The 18774-nt window shown below is 45.2% G+C and overlaps 1 protein-coding gene across 2 annotated transcripts in view; it reads right to left on the bottom strand.

Moving 5' to 3' along the window:
• LOC141111222 (opioid-binding protein/cell adhesion molecule homolog) overlaps nt 1-18774 on the bottom strand; it is a 676299-nt gene that overhangs the window by 53323 nt on the left and 604202 nt on the right. For both annotated transcript variants that reach the window (XM_073603349.1, XM_073603348.1), the window contains exon 3: nt 11523-11755. In XM_073603349.1, coding sequence (XP_073459450.1) covers nt 11523-11755 — 233 coding nt within the window. The remainder of the gene's footprint in view (nt 1-11522; nt 11756-18774) is intronic.

The raw sequence follows: 18774 nt of genomic DNA, 5'->3' as shown, positions 1-18774 counted from the left end.
GAGGCAGGGGAGGGACTGGAGACAGTTAAGGAGCAAGGGGCAGGGATGGGACTAAAGACAGAGGGGGAATGAGGGGCGGGGGAGGGACTGGAGACAGTGAATGAATGACGGGCAGGGGAGGGTCTAGGGATAGAGGAGGAATGATACAGGGAAAGGGAATGAGGACATAGGAGGAATGAGCAGCAAGGGAGAGACTGGAACAGAGGAGGGATAGGGTAAGGAGAAGGGATGACCGTCCAATAAGAGATGGGGAGAGAGGATGGATGGGGTACAGAGAAGGAATGAGGACAGAAGAGGCATGGAGAAGAAATAGGGACAGATGGACAATGGAGACCAGATGATGAATGGAGACAGAAGAGGAGTGGTAAGTGGAGGGACAGGGGACAGAGGAGTGACAGGGAACAGAGTACAGAGGGGAGACAGATGAGTAATGAAGGAGAAATGAGGGGCAGTAGAGGGACTGGAGACAGTGACAGAATTAGGGCTAGGGATGGGACTCAGTACAGAGGAGAAATGAGGGGAAAGGGAGGGATTGGGAACATAAGAGGAATGAAGGGGAATGATTGGGGACATAGGAGGAATGAAAGGCAGAGGAGGGACTGGAGACAGTGAAGGAATGGGGGGCAGGGATGGGACTGGGTACAGAGGAAGAATGAGGGGAAGGGAAGGGACTGAGTACAGAGGAAGAATTGGGGCAGGGAAGGGACTAGGGATAGAGGAGAAATGAGGGGCAGGGGAGGGACTGGAGACAGTGAAGGAACAAGGGGCAGGTATGGTACTGGGTACAGAGGAGAAATGAGGGAAAGAGGAGGGACTGGAGACAGAGGTGGAATGATGGGCAGGGGAGGGACTAGGCACAGAGGATGAATGAGAGGCTGGGGAGGGACTGGGGACATAGGAGGAAAGAGGGGCAGGGGAGGGACTGGGGATAGAGAATGAGTGAGGGGCAGGAGAGGGACTGGTGATAGAGGATGAAACAGGGGCAGGGGAGGGACTGGGGACAGAGGATAAATGAGAGGCAGGGGAGGGACTGGGGACATAGGAGGAATGAGGAGCAGGGGAGGGACTCAGGATAGAAAATGAATCAGGGGCAGGGGAGGGACTGAGGATAAAGGATGATCAGGGGCAGGGGAGGGACTGGGGACAGAGGATTGACAGGGAACAGAGCACAGATGGGAGACAGATGAGTAATGAGGGACAGAGAAGAGAGAGAGATAGAGGTGGGAGAGGGAGGGATAGGAGGACAGAGAAGGGATGGGTGATGGGAGAGGGTTGGGAACAGAGAAGTGATAGGCAATAGAGGAGTGGCAGGGAACAGAGGAGGGATGGAGACAGCAGAGCTTTAGGACATACTGCAAGAGATAGTCAGAGACTAGAGACATACTGCAGGAAATGGGCAGAGATTCGGGCACACCATAGGAGACAGTCAGAGACTGGGGATATATTACAGGAGAAGCTCGGAGACTGGGGACATTATACAGGAGAATATCAGAGACTGGGGACACAATATAAAGACTGAGGATATACTACAGGAGAAGGTCATGGACTATGGCTAGGCTACAAGAGGTGGTCAAAGAATGTGGATTTATTACAGAAGAGAGTCAAAGTCAAAGGCTAGAAACTTAATACACAAGATTGTCAGATGCAGAGTGTATATTGCAAGGGATTGCTATAGACTACTGCTAGTACAGCCCCTGTACAAATCAATGCTCCCAAATGCACTGATGGCTGCTTTAGCCTGGGTACTACACAATAATTATTGAAGGGCTGTGGGATGGTTGCCAGGGCTGTATAATGTGTTCAGTGAGTGGAACTGCAGCTAACATCTATCTTCAAAGTGGTCAGAAATGTGACAGAGCCCCTGTAGTCAGGTGTAGCACTCCTGGGCAAAGGTGTCCAAACTGGCCATGCATATACTGTATCCAATAAGGGTCACAAACCATACCAATATTTTGCTCTTGAAGTTTTGCACACAATGATAGTTGATCAGGACAGAAGGTCTGGAAACGTAAGTGCAACTGATAAACAGGTCTCATAGCAGGTCTCAATTAGAAGTGGTTTGAGTAGGAGCTGTTAGTAACTATTGATGAACTCTTATGATTTATTATTCAGTTTGTTCTACAGAATACAGTACACAACATCTGAAGCTCACCTCATTGAGGTTCTGCATCAGTCATTAACAGACATCCACCTATTCTTCACCCTAAGGTTAGCTCTGCTTCTACCTAATAATTACAAGCCTCCATAACAGGTTTAATTAGGTTCACAAGAGGCTGATTAATAGCTCATTATTTAAAGTGAATATTGTACTACACCCAAATGATGTTCCAGATGTATGAGTGTGACATGTGGAAGGGTCGTTGGTTCCAGGAAAGGCAACACTTATAATTATTGATATCTAAAATGTTTTTTAGATACATACTATATATATATATATATATATACACACACACACACACACAGTATATATGTATAATATGGGAAGCAACTGAAAACTGTAAGCCACCAGCATGCAGTTGGGTGAACAAGTCAGTAGGCATGGTGTATCCAGCAGCCAATATCAGTAAGTGACAATTAATTCCTTAGCACTTTTTATGTCTGTTCACTAATGATAATCCAGTGTTTCTTAGACAAAGTGGTCACCATAGTAATGTGCTCTATTAATAACAGTATAGGAAAGTGGTTCCTACTGTCAGTGAAATATGCAGAGAAGGGCCCCTGACTTCAGTTGTGTGGCCCTTGGTATCACAGAGCAGCCAGTAAGCAAGTCCTTTTTATCATGCAGCATTCGGGTCCCTGGTATCATACATGTAGCGCTGGTAGATTTTGATCTACCGCTGATAGGTAAATCTAGTGGGTCACTTGTTAGAGGAAGTTAGATTTGCCTCTGTTCCAGCTTGGCTGAGTTGCATGTGGTTCCACACTGTGCCGGTGGGTGTCGTTGTCACCATGGGCCAGTGTTGGAAAAGCAACGTGTTGAGGCGTATGAGTGCTCCTCTGTCCCGGGGACAACTCGGTGGAGGTGGTCCTCCGAGTTGCATTCTGGGAGAGGGTATTTATGGGACAGATGCCATATTTTGGGGTTGGTTTTCAGCCACCTGCTGGCCCTCCTGGCCGACAGGTATGCGTTCCAGAGGCCCACGCCGCTGCGGCCTGTGGGTGAGCCCAGAAGTCTGTCTGGGGCCTACCACAGCAGCAGAGGAATGGTCCTGAGCTGTCTATCCTGAGTAAAGAAGCTGGACAACCGAGAAGATCCCAGGGGAGGACCTGTCATGGAAGGATCATGCAGAGTGCTGGTCTGGAGAGGTGCCTGGTGACTCGGTTGGAGGACGTATCCTGAAGTAGTCTTACTGCATAGTACTGCTGGGTTGGCTTAAAGGTTCAAGTACTGTGTCTGACATTCATCGCAAACCAATACATCCTGTGGCAGAGGATCGTACGGGTTTTATTCCAAACAAGTCTGTGGCAGAGACTTTTGTTCGTGCTGCGTACTGGTTGCTAGGCAAGTGAGAGATGTCTATCCAGGCGAGCAAAGATTGAATCCTATAAAGGGGAGACTATTCAGCTACAAGTGTTCAATTGCAAAGAAAGTTCTGAAGAATACTACTGAAAGGTATTTGAGCTTCCCTGCAGCTTTCCTTCTACCTCTTTCCTGCTACTTCCCTTGTTCATTTATTAAAGCATTGGAAAACCTACTCAAGTGTTTGGTGTGTGTGTCGTCCAGAGGTAAACTCAACGGAACCCTAGACCCGGTGCTGGTGAAACAGAGGTATCGAGAGTGAAGGTAACAAGCCCGCTTAAACCAGCAGCTCCACCGAGACTTAGTGCTACATACAGTAGATGGGTTTGGGGGCCTTGGTATAATAGAGCAGCAGGTGGGGCCCCTGGTACATACCTCCCATCTTTTTGAGATGGGAATGAGGGACACCTATTAGCAAAAGTGTGTAGGCATAGGACACGCCCCATCCCCCGAAAAGAAAATTATACGAAAAAAAAAAAGATTTGGTTAAACTCACAAGTGCTTTTTTTTTTTTTTTTTTTTTTTTTACCACAACTATTCCTTTATATTAGCTTTTGAAATTTACAAATGCAGCAATTTAGAAATTGGATAAAAAGGTTTATCACTGGGAAACACATTTTGAAAGATAAAAAGTGCATTTTAGATACAAGTATATAGATAAAACCAAAGTCAGGGACAAATTAGGAGGACAGAGGGACAGAGTGACTTTGTTCCAAACCAGGGACAGTATCTTCAAATCAAGGACAGTTGGGAGCTATAGTATACCTGGTATAATACAGCAGCCATTATAAGACCCCTGGTATAATACAGCAGATGGCGTGGGACCCTTTGTATAATACAGGATGTGGCATGGGGCCCCTGGTATAATACAGCAGATGGCGTGGGCATACCTCCCAACATTTTGAGATGGGAATGAGGGACACCTACTAACAAATGTATGTAGGCATAGGACACTCCCCTGCCACACCCCCTTAAAGGAGAATTAACCCCAAAAAAGGTTAATTAAATCCACAAGTGCTTTTTTTTTACCACTACTATTCCTTTATATTGGCTTTTAAAATGTACAAATGCAGTAATTTAGAAATTGGATGAAAGGTTTAGCACTGGGAAACACTTTTTGAAATATAAAAAGTGCATTTTATATACAATATATAGATCAGACCAAAATGAGGGACACATGAGGGGGAAAGAGGGACAGAGGGACATTGCTCCAAATCAGGGACAGTCCCTCCAAATCAGGGACAGTTGGGAGCTATGCGTGGGGCCTCTGGTATAATACAGCAGATGGTGTGGGGCCCCTGGTATAATACAGAAATGGGACGCCATGGGAGTTATTTACTAAAGGCAAATCCACTGTGCACTACAAGTGCACTTGGAAGTGCAGTCGCTGTAGATCTTAGAGGGGGACATTTTAGCTTGCACATGCTTGGATGATAGAAATCAGCAGAGCTTCCCCTCATTTCAGATCTTTCCCTAAGATCTACAGTGACTGCACTTCCTAGTGCACTTATAGTGCACAGTGAATTTGCCTTCAGTAAATCAACCCCCATGATATAGACTTACTAAAGGCAAAAAGACTGTGCACTTTCGCAAGTGCAGTTGTACTCGTTTTCCCCAAAGCTTAGTAACTGTGGTAAAGCTTTACTTTGTAAAGAATATCCAATTAGATGCAAGGAAAATAAAAACACAGCATTTTTGCTTGAACATGATTGGATGATGGAAATCAGCAGAGCTTTACCACATTTACTAGGCTCTCGGAAAAATGAGTGCAACTGCACTTGGGAAGTGCATAGTCTATTTGCCTTTAGTAAATCCATCCCCAAGTATCATACAGAAGCTTGCTATCACATATAAGCTAGTATGGTTGGTGTGCGGCCCCGGTCTCATACATCAGCTGATAGGAGGACCCTCGTATCATACCGTTGTCCTTGTGGCATCTTATAGCAGCCAGTGTAGGGCCCCTATTACCACACAGCAGCCAGAGTGGGCCCCTGGTATCATGCAGTCTCCCATCTTGTTAGCCAGACTTTTAGCATTGGTATTCAAGCCTCTTTATTTTGTCCTGTCACTTACTATTTCCTTGTTAGTTATTATGAGGTTGCAATTTGTATTTGCCAACTTACCTACCCTGGGTTTTGGTATTCTAGTCAGCCTACTGCTAATGCCCCGAATATTTCTTTCTGAACCTTTGTTCCATGCTGGCTAACTCTACATCTGGACCCCCCCCCCCCCCCCCCAACATCTAGTTTAAAAGCCCCTCTAACTTTTCGGCCATCTTCTCTCCCAGCCGAGCTGCACCCTGCCCATTTAGCTGCAGTCCATCCCTTCTAAAGAGCTGGTAACCGAGTGAAAAGTCAGCCCAGTTCTCCAGGAACCCAAACCCCCCCTCACTACACCAGCTCCTCAGCCACTTGTTAATTTCCCTAATCTCCCGCTGCCTCTCTGGTGTGGCTCAAGGTACCGGTAGTATTTCTAAAAATACTACCTTGGAGGTCCTTCTCTTCAACTTAGCTCCTAAGTCCCTGAAATGGTTATTTAGGACTCTCCATCTTCCTCTAACTTTGTCATTAGTACCCACGTGTACCATGACAACTGGGTCTTCCCCAGTCTCACCCAATAATCTGTCCACCCGATCCGCAATGTGCCGAACCCGAGCGCCCGGTAAACAACATACAGTTCGGTGCTTACGTTGTTTATGACAGATTGTCCTCTCTGCCCTTTTAATAACTGAATTCCCTACCACCAGAATCTGTCTTTCCTCCTCTTTCCTTACCCTTAGCCTTGCCCCCGCCCTCACTGGAGGAGTTTTTCCCCATATCACACAACAGGGCAAACTTATTGGGATGTTCCAGTCCAGGACTGGCCTCCTTGATGCTTTCCCCTCTATCCTGCCTAACTATCACCCAACTACTCTGCTCTTTTGCCTGCACCCCTATATCTCCATCGCTTCTGTGCTGGCCCCTGCCAGTACCTGTCTGATACGTTCAAAGCTCGCTTTCAGGTTGGAGAGGCATCCCAGTGTTGCCAGCTGCTTCTCTAGATTCAGGACCTGGGCTTCCAAGGAAGCAACATGCTCACAATTTGTGCAGCAGTATTTTCCCTTGATCGGATGTTCAAGGAATGCATACATGTGACAAGATGTGCACCGAGTCGCATTTCCATACCTGTTGGACACCATACCCACTAATTTAATGGGGATTCTCCTAGAGGATTAGGGGTTTTACTCTGCCCGAATAACTGTAAACTTGCTTCCTGACTCTAATTTATTAGTACCCCATTACTCATAGTACTCCATACACAGTTGCTCAGCATTCAGTTACTCTCAGTACTCAGAACACTCAGTAGCTCATGGACTCTTTGATTCTTAGGGTTTGACAGACTTTTCTTTTATAACTGACTCATGGATAAGTTCTTCCTAACTCACAGCCATTTGCCTAGTGAAAGTGCATGTACACTTCTTTTTTGCCAATGGGTCACAAAAACAAAACTTGATTGGGATATTCTAACACATGAATATGCTTTGGTCATTCCATTGTAGCTCAGGCTTTATGTTTGGGGTTGTCGCTGAAAGGTGAACCTCTGCACCGTCTCAAGTCTTTTTGCAGACTCTAACAGGTTTTCTTCTAAGATTGCCCTGTATTTGGCTCCATTCATCTTCCCATCAACTCTGACCAGCTTCCTTGTCCCTTCTGAAGAAAAGCATCCCCACAACATGATGCTGTCAACCACCATGTTTCACAGTGTGGATGGTGTGTTCAGGGTGATGGGCAGTGTTAGTTTTCTGCCACACATAGCTCTTTGCTTTTAGGGCAGAAAATTCAATTTTGCTCTCATCTGATTAGAGCTCCTTCTTCCACATGTTTGCTGTGTTTGCCACATGGCTTCTCACAAACTGTAAACAGGACTTCTTATTGCTTTCTTTCAACAATGGCTTTCTTCTTGCCACGCTTCCATAAAGGCCAGATTTGTTGAGTGCACGACTAATAGTTGTCCTGTGGACAGATTCTCCCACCTGAGCTGTGGATCTCTGCAGCTCCTCCAGAGTTACCATGGGCCTTTTGCCTGCTTCTCTGATTAATGCTCTCCTTGCCATGTCATGGTAGATTTGCAGTTGTGCCATACTCTATTTTCGGATAAGATGTTCAAACTTACATTTCTCCACAACTTTATTCCTGACCTGTCTGGTGTTTTCCTTGGCCTTCGTGATGCTGTTTGTTCACTAACAAACCTCTGAGGGCTTCACAGAACAACTGTATTTATACTGAGATTAAATTACATATAGGTTTACTCTATTTACTAATTAGGGGACTTCCAACGGCAAATGGTCCCACTAGATTTTAGTTAGGGGTAGCAGAGTAAAGGGGGCTGAAAATAAATGCACGCCACACTTTTCAGATATTAATTTGTAAAAAATTTGGAAAACCATTTATCATTTTCCTTTCATTTCACAATTATGTGCCACTTTGTGTTGGTCTCACATAAAATCCCAATAAAATACATTTACATTTTTGGTTATAACATGACAAGATGTGAAAAATTTCAAGGGGTATGAATACTTTTTTCAAGGCACCGTATATCTTGTGCTGTTCATTTTTTTAAAATGCAAAATGCTACATATGGCCACTAGATGGGGCTAAAAATATAAATGTAAATGTTAAAGCTGAACTCTAGGCAAAAACAAATTCCAGTTGAGTGGGGCTGTTCCCTCACTCCACAGGTCATTTGCTTGTTTTTGTCTAGGGGATTGAGGAACGGAAATATACTTACCTCATCCTCTAATTCCCCATCCCCCCGCACAAGAACAGTCCCTGTGGCTCCTGCTCCCCTCCGCGGTCTAGTGATCTTGTGTGGTGGACTGTTCCTGATGTCATCACGCCCATAGACCTTGCAGGTGGAGCGGAGGATCAGGTGAGTATACCCCTTTCTCCAATCCCCTAGACCAGTGGTCTCCAAACTGTGGCCCTTTGCATGCCTTTATCTGACCCTTAGGGCACTATTCCTTCCACTGAGACAAGACACTATTCATTCCACTAACGCCAACAATGGGGCACTATTTCCGCCACTGACACCAATGATGGGGCACTATTTCTCCCCCTAATACCAAATATGGGGCACTCTTTACTCCCAATGACCCCAGGACATTTTCTACTCTTCCACTCCCACTGACCACAGTCCGGCCCATCTAAAGTCTGAAGAACAATAAACTGGCTCTTGATTAGGAAAGTTTGGAGACCTCTGCCCTAGACAAAAATGAGCAGTTGACATGTGCAGTGCAGCCACAGCCCCACTTCATGGGAAAACTTTTTTTGTCCGGAGTTGTTCTTTATAGTCAAAGTTTTACATTAGAACAGCACAGGAATAGCCTATTCACATTATCTTTTTATTCCCCTTTGGCACAGAACAAATGTACTTTAATTGAGCGAATGTCTACGCAAATTCCTGATAAATCAACCACTATGTGTTCATAATAAACTGTTAAAAAAAATAATCTTTGGAGTGATGGTGATTTTTTACTACATATTTCTGGTTCTGAACAACACCATTCGTTGCAGTTGCTTCAAGAGCCCACCAAATCAAACATGGTCTAGCACTACAAGGACTGTGCAGCCATAGACATAATTTGTTGTTACCAAACAGAACAGGCCCGGAGCAGAAGGGAACCTAGGTGTAGGGCCCACACGACTGGGGTGGCTGGGCAGGCTGAATGGTCAATTTTACAAGTTAGTGTAAATAGGGGTTTTACTATTGGCTCAGTGGTAGGATAGGGGTTCTGCCTGGTTACTGTGTTGGCCTCGGGGGCGGGGGCAGTTTTTCTCAGTAGGGGGTCAGCAGGAGGTAGACAACAGTACAGGTGTTGTAATATGCCCAAACCATTGTGACTGATATGCTTTGATATGCTTTGCTATTTCAGTATACAAGATAGCTTAAATTTGCAACTATAACAGAATGCTTAGAAAGATGCGTGCACAAGCACTTTATTCTATATATACATCATTGTGGGTTGGTAGGCCATGGGACAGGATGCATGACTTATGACTCATAACCAGACAGCCTGTTGACCCGTGTTAACTCATGATGAGGTATCTTGGAGGGTGACTGACTTGTATAACCACATAACTATATATTTCTTTACAAATACATCATTTACTAACCACTCCCCTCTCCCCTCTTTCTATTGGTATGTTAAACCATATATAAGCTGTAACACACCTAATAAAGGCAGACATTTTATGAATGCATAACTTGCTTCTCGTTTCATGGTGTCTCCAGATATGGGTGGTCCTCCAGAATACCTACTATTTCCTTTCAGCTTTTCTTTCCCTCCCTCCCTATCTTTTTAAGCAGTGTGGTTTAATGTTGTGTTTTCTCATTTAGGTTAATGGCTGCAGGGGTTTCGGGTTCTTGAAGGTTGGAATGTTGGAAGGTATACAGTATGTGGTGTGGGCCTATCTCATTATGGGTACCTTCCCTATCATGGAAATAATGGGCTATCAGTAATCGGCTGCATCGGGCAAGAAATTGGTAATAGTTTGCCCCTGAGCTGGTGGAATTGCGGCTAGGGGCCAGGATGACTTGGTGGTGGTGATACAGCCGATGCGATAGAAAACCTTCCTTCGTGAACCTTATGCCACGTAACACACGAGCAGAATGTCCGTCAGAAAAAGTTCGATGGGAGCTTTTCACCGTATTTTCCGTGTGTATGCCCCATTGGACTTTTTCTGTCGAAAATTCTGACGGACTTAGATAGTGAACATGTTCTAAATTTTTCCGGCGGAACTAATTACTATCGGGGAAACCCGCTCGTCTGTATGCTGTTCCAACGTACCAAAAACGATGCATGCTCAGAAGCTATTGGCTACTGGCTATTGAACTTCCTTTTTCTAGTCCCGTCGTACGTGTTGTACGTCACCTCGTTCTGGATGGTTGGACTTTGGTGTGACCGTGTGTATGCAAGACAGCTTGAACGGAATTCCTGTCGGAGAAACCTTCGGAGTTTATTCCGATGGCAAAACCAGTCGTGTGTACAGGGCATTAGACATAGCAGTCAGTTTGAGCTGGGTACAAAAAGTTGGGTTATATAAAATAGAATTTATTTTATATAAAATGTTGTTATGGTTGTTAATAAAGGGGCTGCTACAGTCATTTAAAATCCAGATGGTGTCGCATATTCCTTTTCTAAGGTTTTTTGGGCAACCTAGAGGGTTGGCATCAGGAATGGGGGCAGACGATACATGAGCCATACACCAGTCATGACTAAGTAAGCAGCCACATAACCAGCCATAAGACTCCTAGCGTACTCTGCTAGAACAGAAAGTTAACATAAGGGGCGCAGGAGTGCCGCCCCCCATCCATGCGTCTGGTCCCCTAATCTACATTCGGGGCCCTGGACGCATGGATTCCAAATTTTTTTTTTTTAAGCACGTGATTAGAGCCAAAGTCTCTAATAGGCTTCAAAAAAGGTTGGGCTCGCGAGGGTGGGCTGCCCCCCCGAGCACACCCACTTGTGTGACAATAGCAAATGAATATTGTCACACTGATTCTCCTCCCGGCCAATCAGGAAGCAGGTCCTGAGACCCGACACCCAAATTGCTGAAAGAACAGGAGATCCTATTGGATGCATAGGAGGAGAAGGGAGAAGATGCACAGCGGAAGCTCCGTGATGTTGAAGAGGAGGAGACGCCACGGCATCCGCCACCTGCCGCCTGTAGGAGCTCTGCCTGCCAGCCTCCCCTAAAAAAAAAAACAACACCAGGCGCTACTGCTGTCACTAATAGCATGGAATGTTTTTTGCTATTGGGATGGCGCCATTTTCTTGTACCCAGCAATCACTTATCTTCCAGATGGAACTGGTACAAGAGACCTGTTACTTGAGTGGTCCTTACTCTGGTACCTGAACAATTAAATTGAGAAACAATAACATTCTTTTTACAAGATGTGAAATGAAAGAAAGATGTGTGCTCCGATCAAAGTAACTTCATGACCAGGTAAAAATCATTCTTACCTTGTACAATGAGGTGTATGCGGGTGGTTTTGGGGTGATTGTCTGTCTGGATAGAGCAGGTGTATGGTCCCTCATCATAGATGTCCACATTTTGGATCTTGATGCTGTACAGAGTATTGGTGTTTGCTACCAGAACCACACGGGGGTCTATGGACCACTTATCGTTGCTGGTGTATAAGATGGTGCTGCGGTTCAGCCAGGCCACCCGCGTCACTCGACTGTCCACTGCGCACCTGCAGATTTAAAATCAATCTGGTTACAGATCAGAAGTAAAATAAAATAAAAATTTGCCATTAAAGTAAAATCGATTATTGAAATATTAATGCTATGGCAGAAAGCGCTGCAACTGTGTTAAAGTCATCAGATCCCTTCGGCAGGCTTTTCAGCGGGCTTCTATGTAGAACTGAAGCTTCTTGTCATGTGATTACCAGCAACTTCCCTCTTATGTTCCCACATTTATATGTGCAACTTCACTGGGGTCAGAAAGAACCGATACAAAAACAGAAAATGACTCCTGCGCACAAGTGGTCGACCAAATAGATGGAAGGGAGACACAGGCCTTGCTGCCCTCAAGGATGGGGAATCCTAGCAGACAAAGAAATAAAAAGAGAAAAGGGCGCACCAGCCATGTGCATTATCTTTTGTAAAACATTTATTGAGTAAAATGATAAAGGAAATTACTCACAAGCAGTAGTAAAATCATATGCCGTAAACCTTGGACATCAACTAACAGCAAGTGGTTAAAATGATGAACGAAGCCTTCCAAAGGTATTTAGAGGAATATATAGCTGACTGCTGAGCTCTGATGAAGAAGGGACGAGCCCTTCGAAACGCGTTAGCGGGCAGTGCTATATATTCCTCTAAATACCTTTGGAAGGCTTCGTTCATCATTTTAACCACTTGCTGTTAGTTGATGTCCAAGGTTTACGGCATATGATTTTACTACTGCTTGTGAGTAATTTCCTTTATCATTTTACTCAATAAATGTTTTACAAAAGATAATGCACATGGCTGGTGCGCCCTTTTCTCTTTTTATTTCTGGGTCAGAAAGAACAAATGGTGCTGGAACCAGAGAACATGCAGTATCAAGGCCGTTCAGAAGAAAGACAAGCCCGTAGCAAAAAAAAAAAAAAAACAGGCGAAAACAGCAGCAGACTCGTGGTGGATCCAAAGAAGAAGGAAGTCCTGCCCTCTCACCCTTTCAATTGTGGATTGCTTTTCATTTTATTAGCCTAGACGTGTGGCTGCTGGAGTCTGTGGAGTAGAGTTGCCACCTCATCCCTTTAAAACCAAACACATATTAATTACACAGGTTCTGTGGCTGATTAACCACTTGCCTGCAGGGCATTTTCACCTCCTTCCTGCCCAGGCCAATTTACAGCTTTCAGCGCTGTCGCAACTTGAATAACAATTGCGCGGTCATACAACACTGTACACATATGAAATTTTTATCATTTTTTCCCCACTATTAGAGCTTTCTTTTGGTGGTATTTGATCACCTCTGCGGTTTTTATTCCTTGCGCTATAAACAAAACAAGAGTGACAAGTTTGAAAAAAAACACAATATTTTTTTACTTTTTGCTATAATAAATATCCAAATTTTTTTTTTTTTTAAACAATTGTTTTCCTCAGTTTAGGCCGATGCGTATTTTTCTACATATTTTTGGTAAAAAAATATTGCAATAAGCGTATATTTATTGGTTTGCGCAAAAGTTATAGCGTCTACAAAATAAGGGGATAGATTTATAGCATTTTTATTATTATTTTTTTTACTAGTAATGGCGGCGATCTACGATTTTTACCATGACTGCGATATTGCGGCGGACATATCGGACACTTTTGACACATTTTTGGGACCATTCACATTTATACAGCGATCCGTGCTATAAAAATGCATTGATTACTGTAGAAATGTGACTGGCAATGAAGGGGTTAACCAGGAGGGGGCGCTGTAGGGTTAATCATGTTGATAGGGAGTGATTCTAACTGTGGGGGGAGGGGACTCACAAGGGGAGGAGACCGATCGGTATTCCTCTGTACAAGGAACACACCATCAGTCTCCTCCCATCTGACAGGACGTGGTTCTGTGTGTTTACACACACAGATCCACAGTCCTGCTCGGTTACCGGGCAATCGCGGGGGTGCCCGGCAGTCATATGACAGTGGGTGGGCAGCAAGTGGTTAAGGTGGTGATTAAACTCACTTGGTGCCTTATCTGCATTAAATTAGCCTTGGAACCTGTGTAATTCATATGTGTTCGGGTTTAAAGGAATGAGGTGGCAACCCTCCTGTGGAGGCATTAGCAATTTGGAGCTGTAAAGTTTGTCCCCGAGCCGGTGTTGCGCGGCTAGGGATAATTGAGTATAACAGTGATACTAAAGCTGAATGGGGTTATGGGATGCCTCCTAAGACCTGCAACCTAGTTCTAGTGATACATTATGGGTACTGGTTTTTGATTGTTAATGTTAAAGAGATTTTAATATTTATTTGTTAAAAAAAAATGGCCAAACTGACACTTTCCTCAAGTTGTCGAGTGTCATTTGTATATACAAAGTTTGGGAAGGTTTAGGATTGGTATGGGCATAGGCGTCCACAGGTAAGGGCAAGGGGGGTCAAGTGCCCCCCCCCCCCTGGAATCAGGGATCAGATTGGCACATTCAGCACAGTGGGGTTGCTATGGGGGTGCAGGCAGTCAGTGGGGGGGGGGGGGGGACACCATCAAGGTGCTGTCAAGCCCCCCGATCAGTGTAGTGTGACTGTGGGCTCTTTTCCCTGCTCAGTCCAGCAGAGAACTCGGCGGCACTGTATCAGGAGAAGGGCGAGCTGCAGGCTGTCAGAGGTTTCCCCCACTCGCCCCCCCCCTCCTGTCAGGGAGAAGAGACGGCGGCTCTCACCAGGTTCCCCACCCAGCTTACTGCCCGCTCTGTTCCTTCCCCAGCTTCACCAGAGAAAGCGCCGCACTGCCCAGCGTCACGCCGCCCAGCGCCACCAGAGAGAGCGTTATGCTGCCTAGCATTACCAGAGAGAGCGTCACGCTGCTCAGCGTTACCAGAGAGAGCGCCACGCTGCTCAGCGTCACCATAGAGAGCTCCACGCTGCCCAGCGTCACCAGAGAGAGCGCCGCGCTGCCCAGCATCACCAGAGAGAGCGTCACGCTACCCAGCGCCACCAGAGAAAAAAAACACGCTACTCAGCACCACTGGAGAGAGCCACGCTACCCAGCGCCACCAGAGAGAGCCACGCTACCCAGCGCCACCAGAGAGAGCCACGTTACCCAGCTCCAGAGAGCGAGCCGTGCTACCCAGCACTACCAGAGAGAGAAAGACTGTACCCTGGCAGGGGCTCAGACATGTTGAGCGATCATCCAGCCGGAGGGATCATTTCTGTAGTTTCGCTGGGTCTGGTAAGAGGGCCTGTCGGTCATTATCCATTACTTATTCTAGGGACTGTACTACGCCTGCAGTCTCTGACCATGATAATGTGATAATGGAAAAGGGGAGGCACATGGGTAACCCTAAAATGATGCCCCCCCCAAAAAAAAAGTTCTGCAGACGCCCATGGGTATGGGGATGGTTATTATCTGGGGTACCCTAGCCATGCAGAAACTGGCAACTCCAAAGTTTCAGCCAGCAAATGATGATTACAGGGTCAATGTCACAGTTAATTAGCAGGCAGCTTTTGGATCAGTGGGACGTGTAATGTTTCTAACCTACAAAAAATGAATAGAGCTTTGTACTAACACTTCCCACACAGCATAATGACATCAATGGTGAATCTGAACATACACATCTACAGATACTACAATTTGGGTGACGTTTGCACCTTTTCCTGTTTACAGCTGATACTATGTGATACAATGTAGCTATGCCCTGTTTGTTTGTTAGGCCACTTCTGATAAGGTTGCTGTGCTCTGATGGTATTGATTGATTATGTCATCAAGCTTGTTGTTTACATGGCAATTTCAAAAACCCTTAGAAAGCGGATATGAAGGTCTTTTAGGGTTAGACGCAGTGAAGAGATCCCATCCCGAAGTATACAGGGAGAGACCTCTGTTCGTAGGATACAGGTTGAGGCCACATGGACACAAGGAAGCGGTGATTTCTGTCTATAGGATACAGGGAGATGCAACATGTACACAAGGAAGCAATCTTTGTCCATAGCATATGAGGAGAGGCTACATGGAATCATTGAAGAAATCTCTGTCCACACTACAAAATACAGGAACAGGCCAGAGGGACACAGACAAAGGATCTCTGTCCACAGGATGCAGGTAGAGGCCACATGGACACAGGGAAGGGATCTCTGTCCACAGCATATAGGGAGAGGCTACATAGAAGCAGGAAAGTAATCTCTGCCCGAAGGGAAAATGGAAAGGCTACATGGACACAGGGTAAGGATCCCTTTCCATAGGATAGAGGGAGAGGCCACATGGACACAAGGAAAGGAGGATCTCTGTTCATACGATACAGGATGAGCCAACATGGACATGAAGAAGCATACACAGCATGCAGGGAGAGGCCACATGGACACAGGGTAGGGATCTCAGTCCACAGTATACAGGGGGAGGCTACATAGACAAAAGGAAAGGATCTCTTTCCATAGGATACAGGGAAAAGCCACATAGATACAAGGAAGCGATCTCTGTCCATAAGATATAGGGAGAGGCCACATGAACATGATGAAGCGATCTGTGTCCATAGAATACAGAGAGAGGCCACATGAACATGAGGAAGCGATCTCTATCTATAGAGTACAGGTAGAGGCCACATGGACACAGGGAAGGGATCTCAGTCCACAGTATACAAGGAGAGGCCACATAGACACAGTAAGGAATCTCTGTCCATAGGGTACAGGGAGAGACCACATGGGCACAAGGAAAGGAGGATCTCTGTCTATAGGTTACAGGGAAAGGCCACATGGACACAGGGAAGGGATCTCTGTCCAGAGAATATAGGAAGAGGCCACATGGGCACAAGCAAACCATCTCTGTCCATAGGATACAGGGAGAGGCAACACTGACACAGGGAAAAGATCTCTGTCCATAGTACAGGGAGAGGCCACATGGACACAGGGAAGGGATCTCTGTCCAGAGAATATAGGAAGAGGCCACATGGGCACAAGCAAACAATCTCTGTCCATAGGATACAGGGAGAGGCAACACTGACACAGGGAAAAGATCTCTGTCCATAGTACAGGGAGAGGCCACATGGACACAGGGAAGGGATCTCTGTCCAGAGAATATAGGAAGAGGCCACATGGGCACAAGCAAACAATCTCTGTCCATAGGATACAGGGAGAGGCAACACTGACACAGGGAAAAGATCTCTGTCCATAGTACAGGGAGAGGCCACATGGACACGAGGACGTGATCTCTGCCCTTGGGATATGGGGAGAGACCACATGGACACCGGGAAAGGATTTCTCTCCACAGGATACTGGCTGGGAGTAGCCACGTGTACACTGGGAAGTGATTTCTCTCCACAGGATACTGGGGGAGGCCACATGGACAAAGACACGTGATGAAGGAAAGTTTAGTGCAACATAAACAATTTGGCAGCTAAATAGGATATTTATTTATACAGATCTCTATACCAGACCTAAAAGGAGGGGGAGGAATAATGAGGGACAGAGGGATTATGTTCCAAAAGATAAAGTTAGGACATTTATAATTGTGCATTACAAATAGGACATTTTTAGTGGTTTTGCTCTGTTCTCTCACAACTGGACACACTGTGCTACAACACACCTGGAGCTTGCAGAGTGGATAAAAGATGGATACTCAGAAAGGTAGGGAACTCAAAACATGGGATTCTGATATTTTTTTAATAAGCGCATCAGCAAAATGCAGCTGGTCTAGATTTTCTCTACAGAATTCATCAGATCAATTTAATGGTGAATAAGTATTCAGAAGATTTTTCTTCCAAAGCAAATCTTATCCAGGGGACATAGAACCCACAGAGCAGAAATGTGGAAGATTGCTGCTCAGTGTCTACAGATACCCAGCGGAGCTCTTCTAGCTCACAGCACAGCACAAGACTCCTATCCAGAAGGCCTGAGACATGATTAGCGGGTGGCCTTTCTTCACTGTGAGGAGCATTGACAACCATGATGAATAAGACGTAAGCACTGGCACTAGGCACCCCACTCTCACAGTTATTGCAGCAGTGACTACTACTGAGAGGTGAGGCACAAACAACACGAGGAGCACCTCTGCACTGAGTGCTTCTAACAGTATGGAGATAGCATGAGAGGAACAACAGTAAAAAGCAATATATGATGGCATTTTCTGCTGCGAGCCCCTCTGAATTTTCAAATCACCCAGAGAACTAAATACAAAACTCGACCTGAATCAATGCAACTCCCAGGCAGTGACAAGGTTCTGCTACAAACTAATCCTCATAGTATTAACTTGGCCACAAAAGAAATATACCACATGAAAGAAGGAGCCACAGCTAAAAAAAATCTCCTATAATCAGCCTGTCAATGAAAGAGACAGAATGATCACTGTTCACAATGAAAGTGATAGATTGATCTCCATCTATGACTTGGAACACAACAAATCATGAATCCAGGGACCCAGACAGTATAGGAGACTACGAATGACCTGCATCTACCAAGTACCATCTGTTTCACCAAAATATAACCTGTTCCCCCCAAGCATCACCTGTCCCCCCAAAGTATTGTTTTCCCAAGTTTCATGTGTGCCTCTCAAGTATGACATGTATGCCAAATTTTGTGGATGCTTCCAAGGATTATAAATGCCCTTCAAGTATCATATGTGGTCTTAAAATTTTGCATGTATATATAGAATCCGCAATTGGGTATAGGCTAGGCTGCAGCCTCCCCTGGGATGCCCAAAATGAAGCACCAATACAATGAAAGATGTATATGTTAGGGATGAGTGGCGCTGCCTATGAACTGAAAAGTGATATTATAAATCACCTTCACAGGTAGATATTAAAGTGAGATATCACAGTTAATTTGAACAGTGTTGAGTGCTCTAAATCTCCTAAAAAAAAATCCGTAATACATTCATCAATTGATTATTGTGTGCATTACTAAAATTAGCCAACACTAACTATAACCATTTGTATTCCTGAATGAAATAAAGTCCACCAAGTGTATAACCACACTCAAAGTGATCAATTGAAGTCCACCTAATGCAAGGTTTTAGGATCACACTTAAGAGTGGTAAAAGTGTTTTAAGTGCTTTGCCAAGCACTGTTCAAAAACCAGAAAAAATATATATAGT

The sequence above is a fragment of the Aquarana catesbeiana genome, linkage group LG10 (genome assembly GCF_042186555.1).
Source record: "Aquarana catesbeiana isolate 2022-GZ linkage group LG10, ASM4218655v1, whole genome shotgun sequence".
Classification (NCBI taxonomy): domain Eukaryota; kingdom Metazoa; phylum Chordata; class Amphibia; order Anura; family Ranidae; genus Aquarana; species Aquarana catesbeiana.
This window is presented reverse-complemented; position numbering and strand designations above follow the sequence as displayed.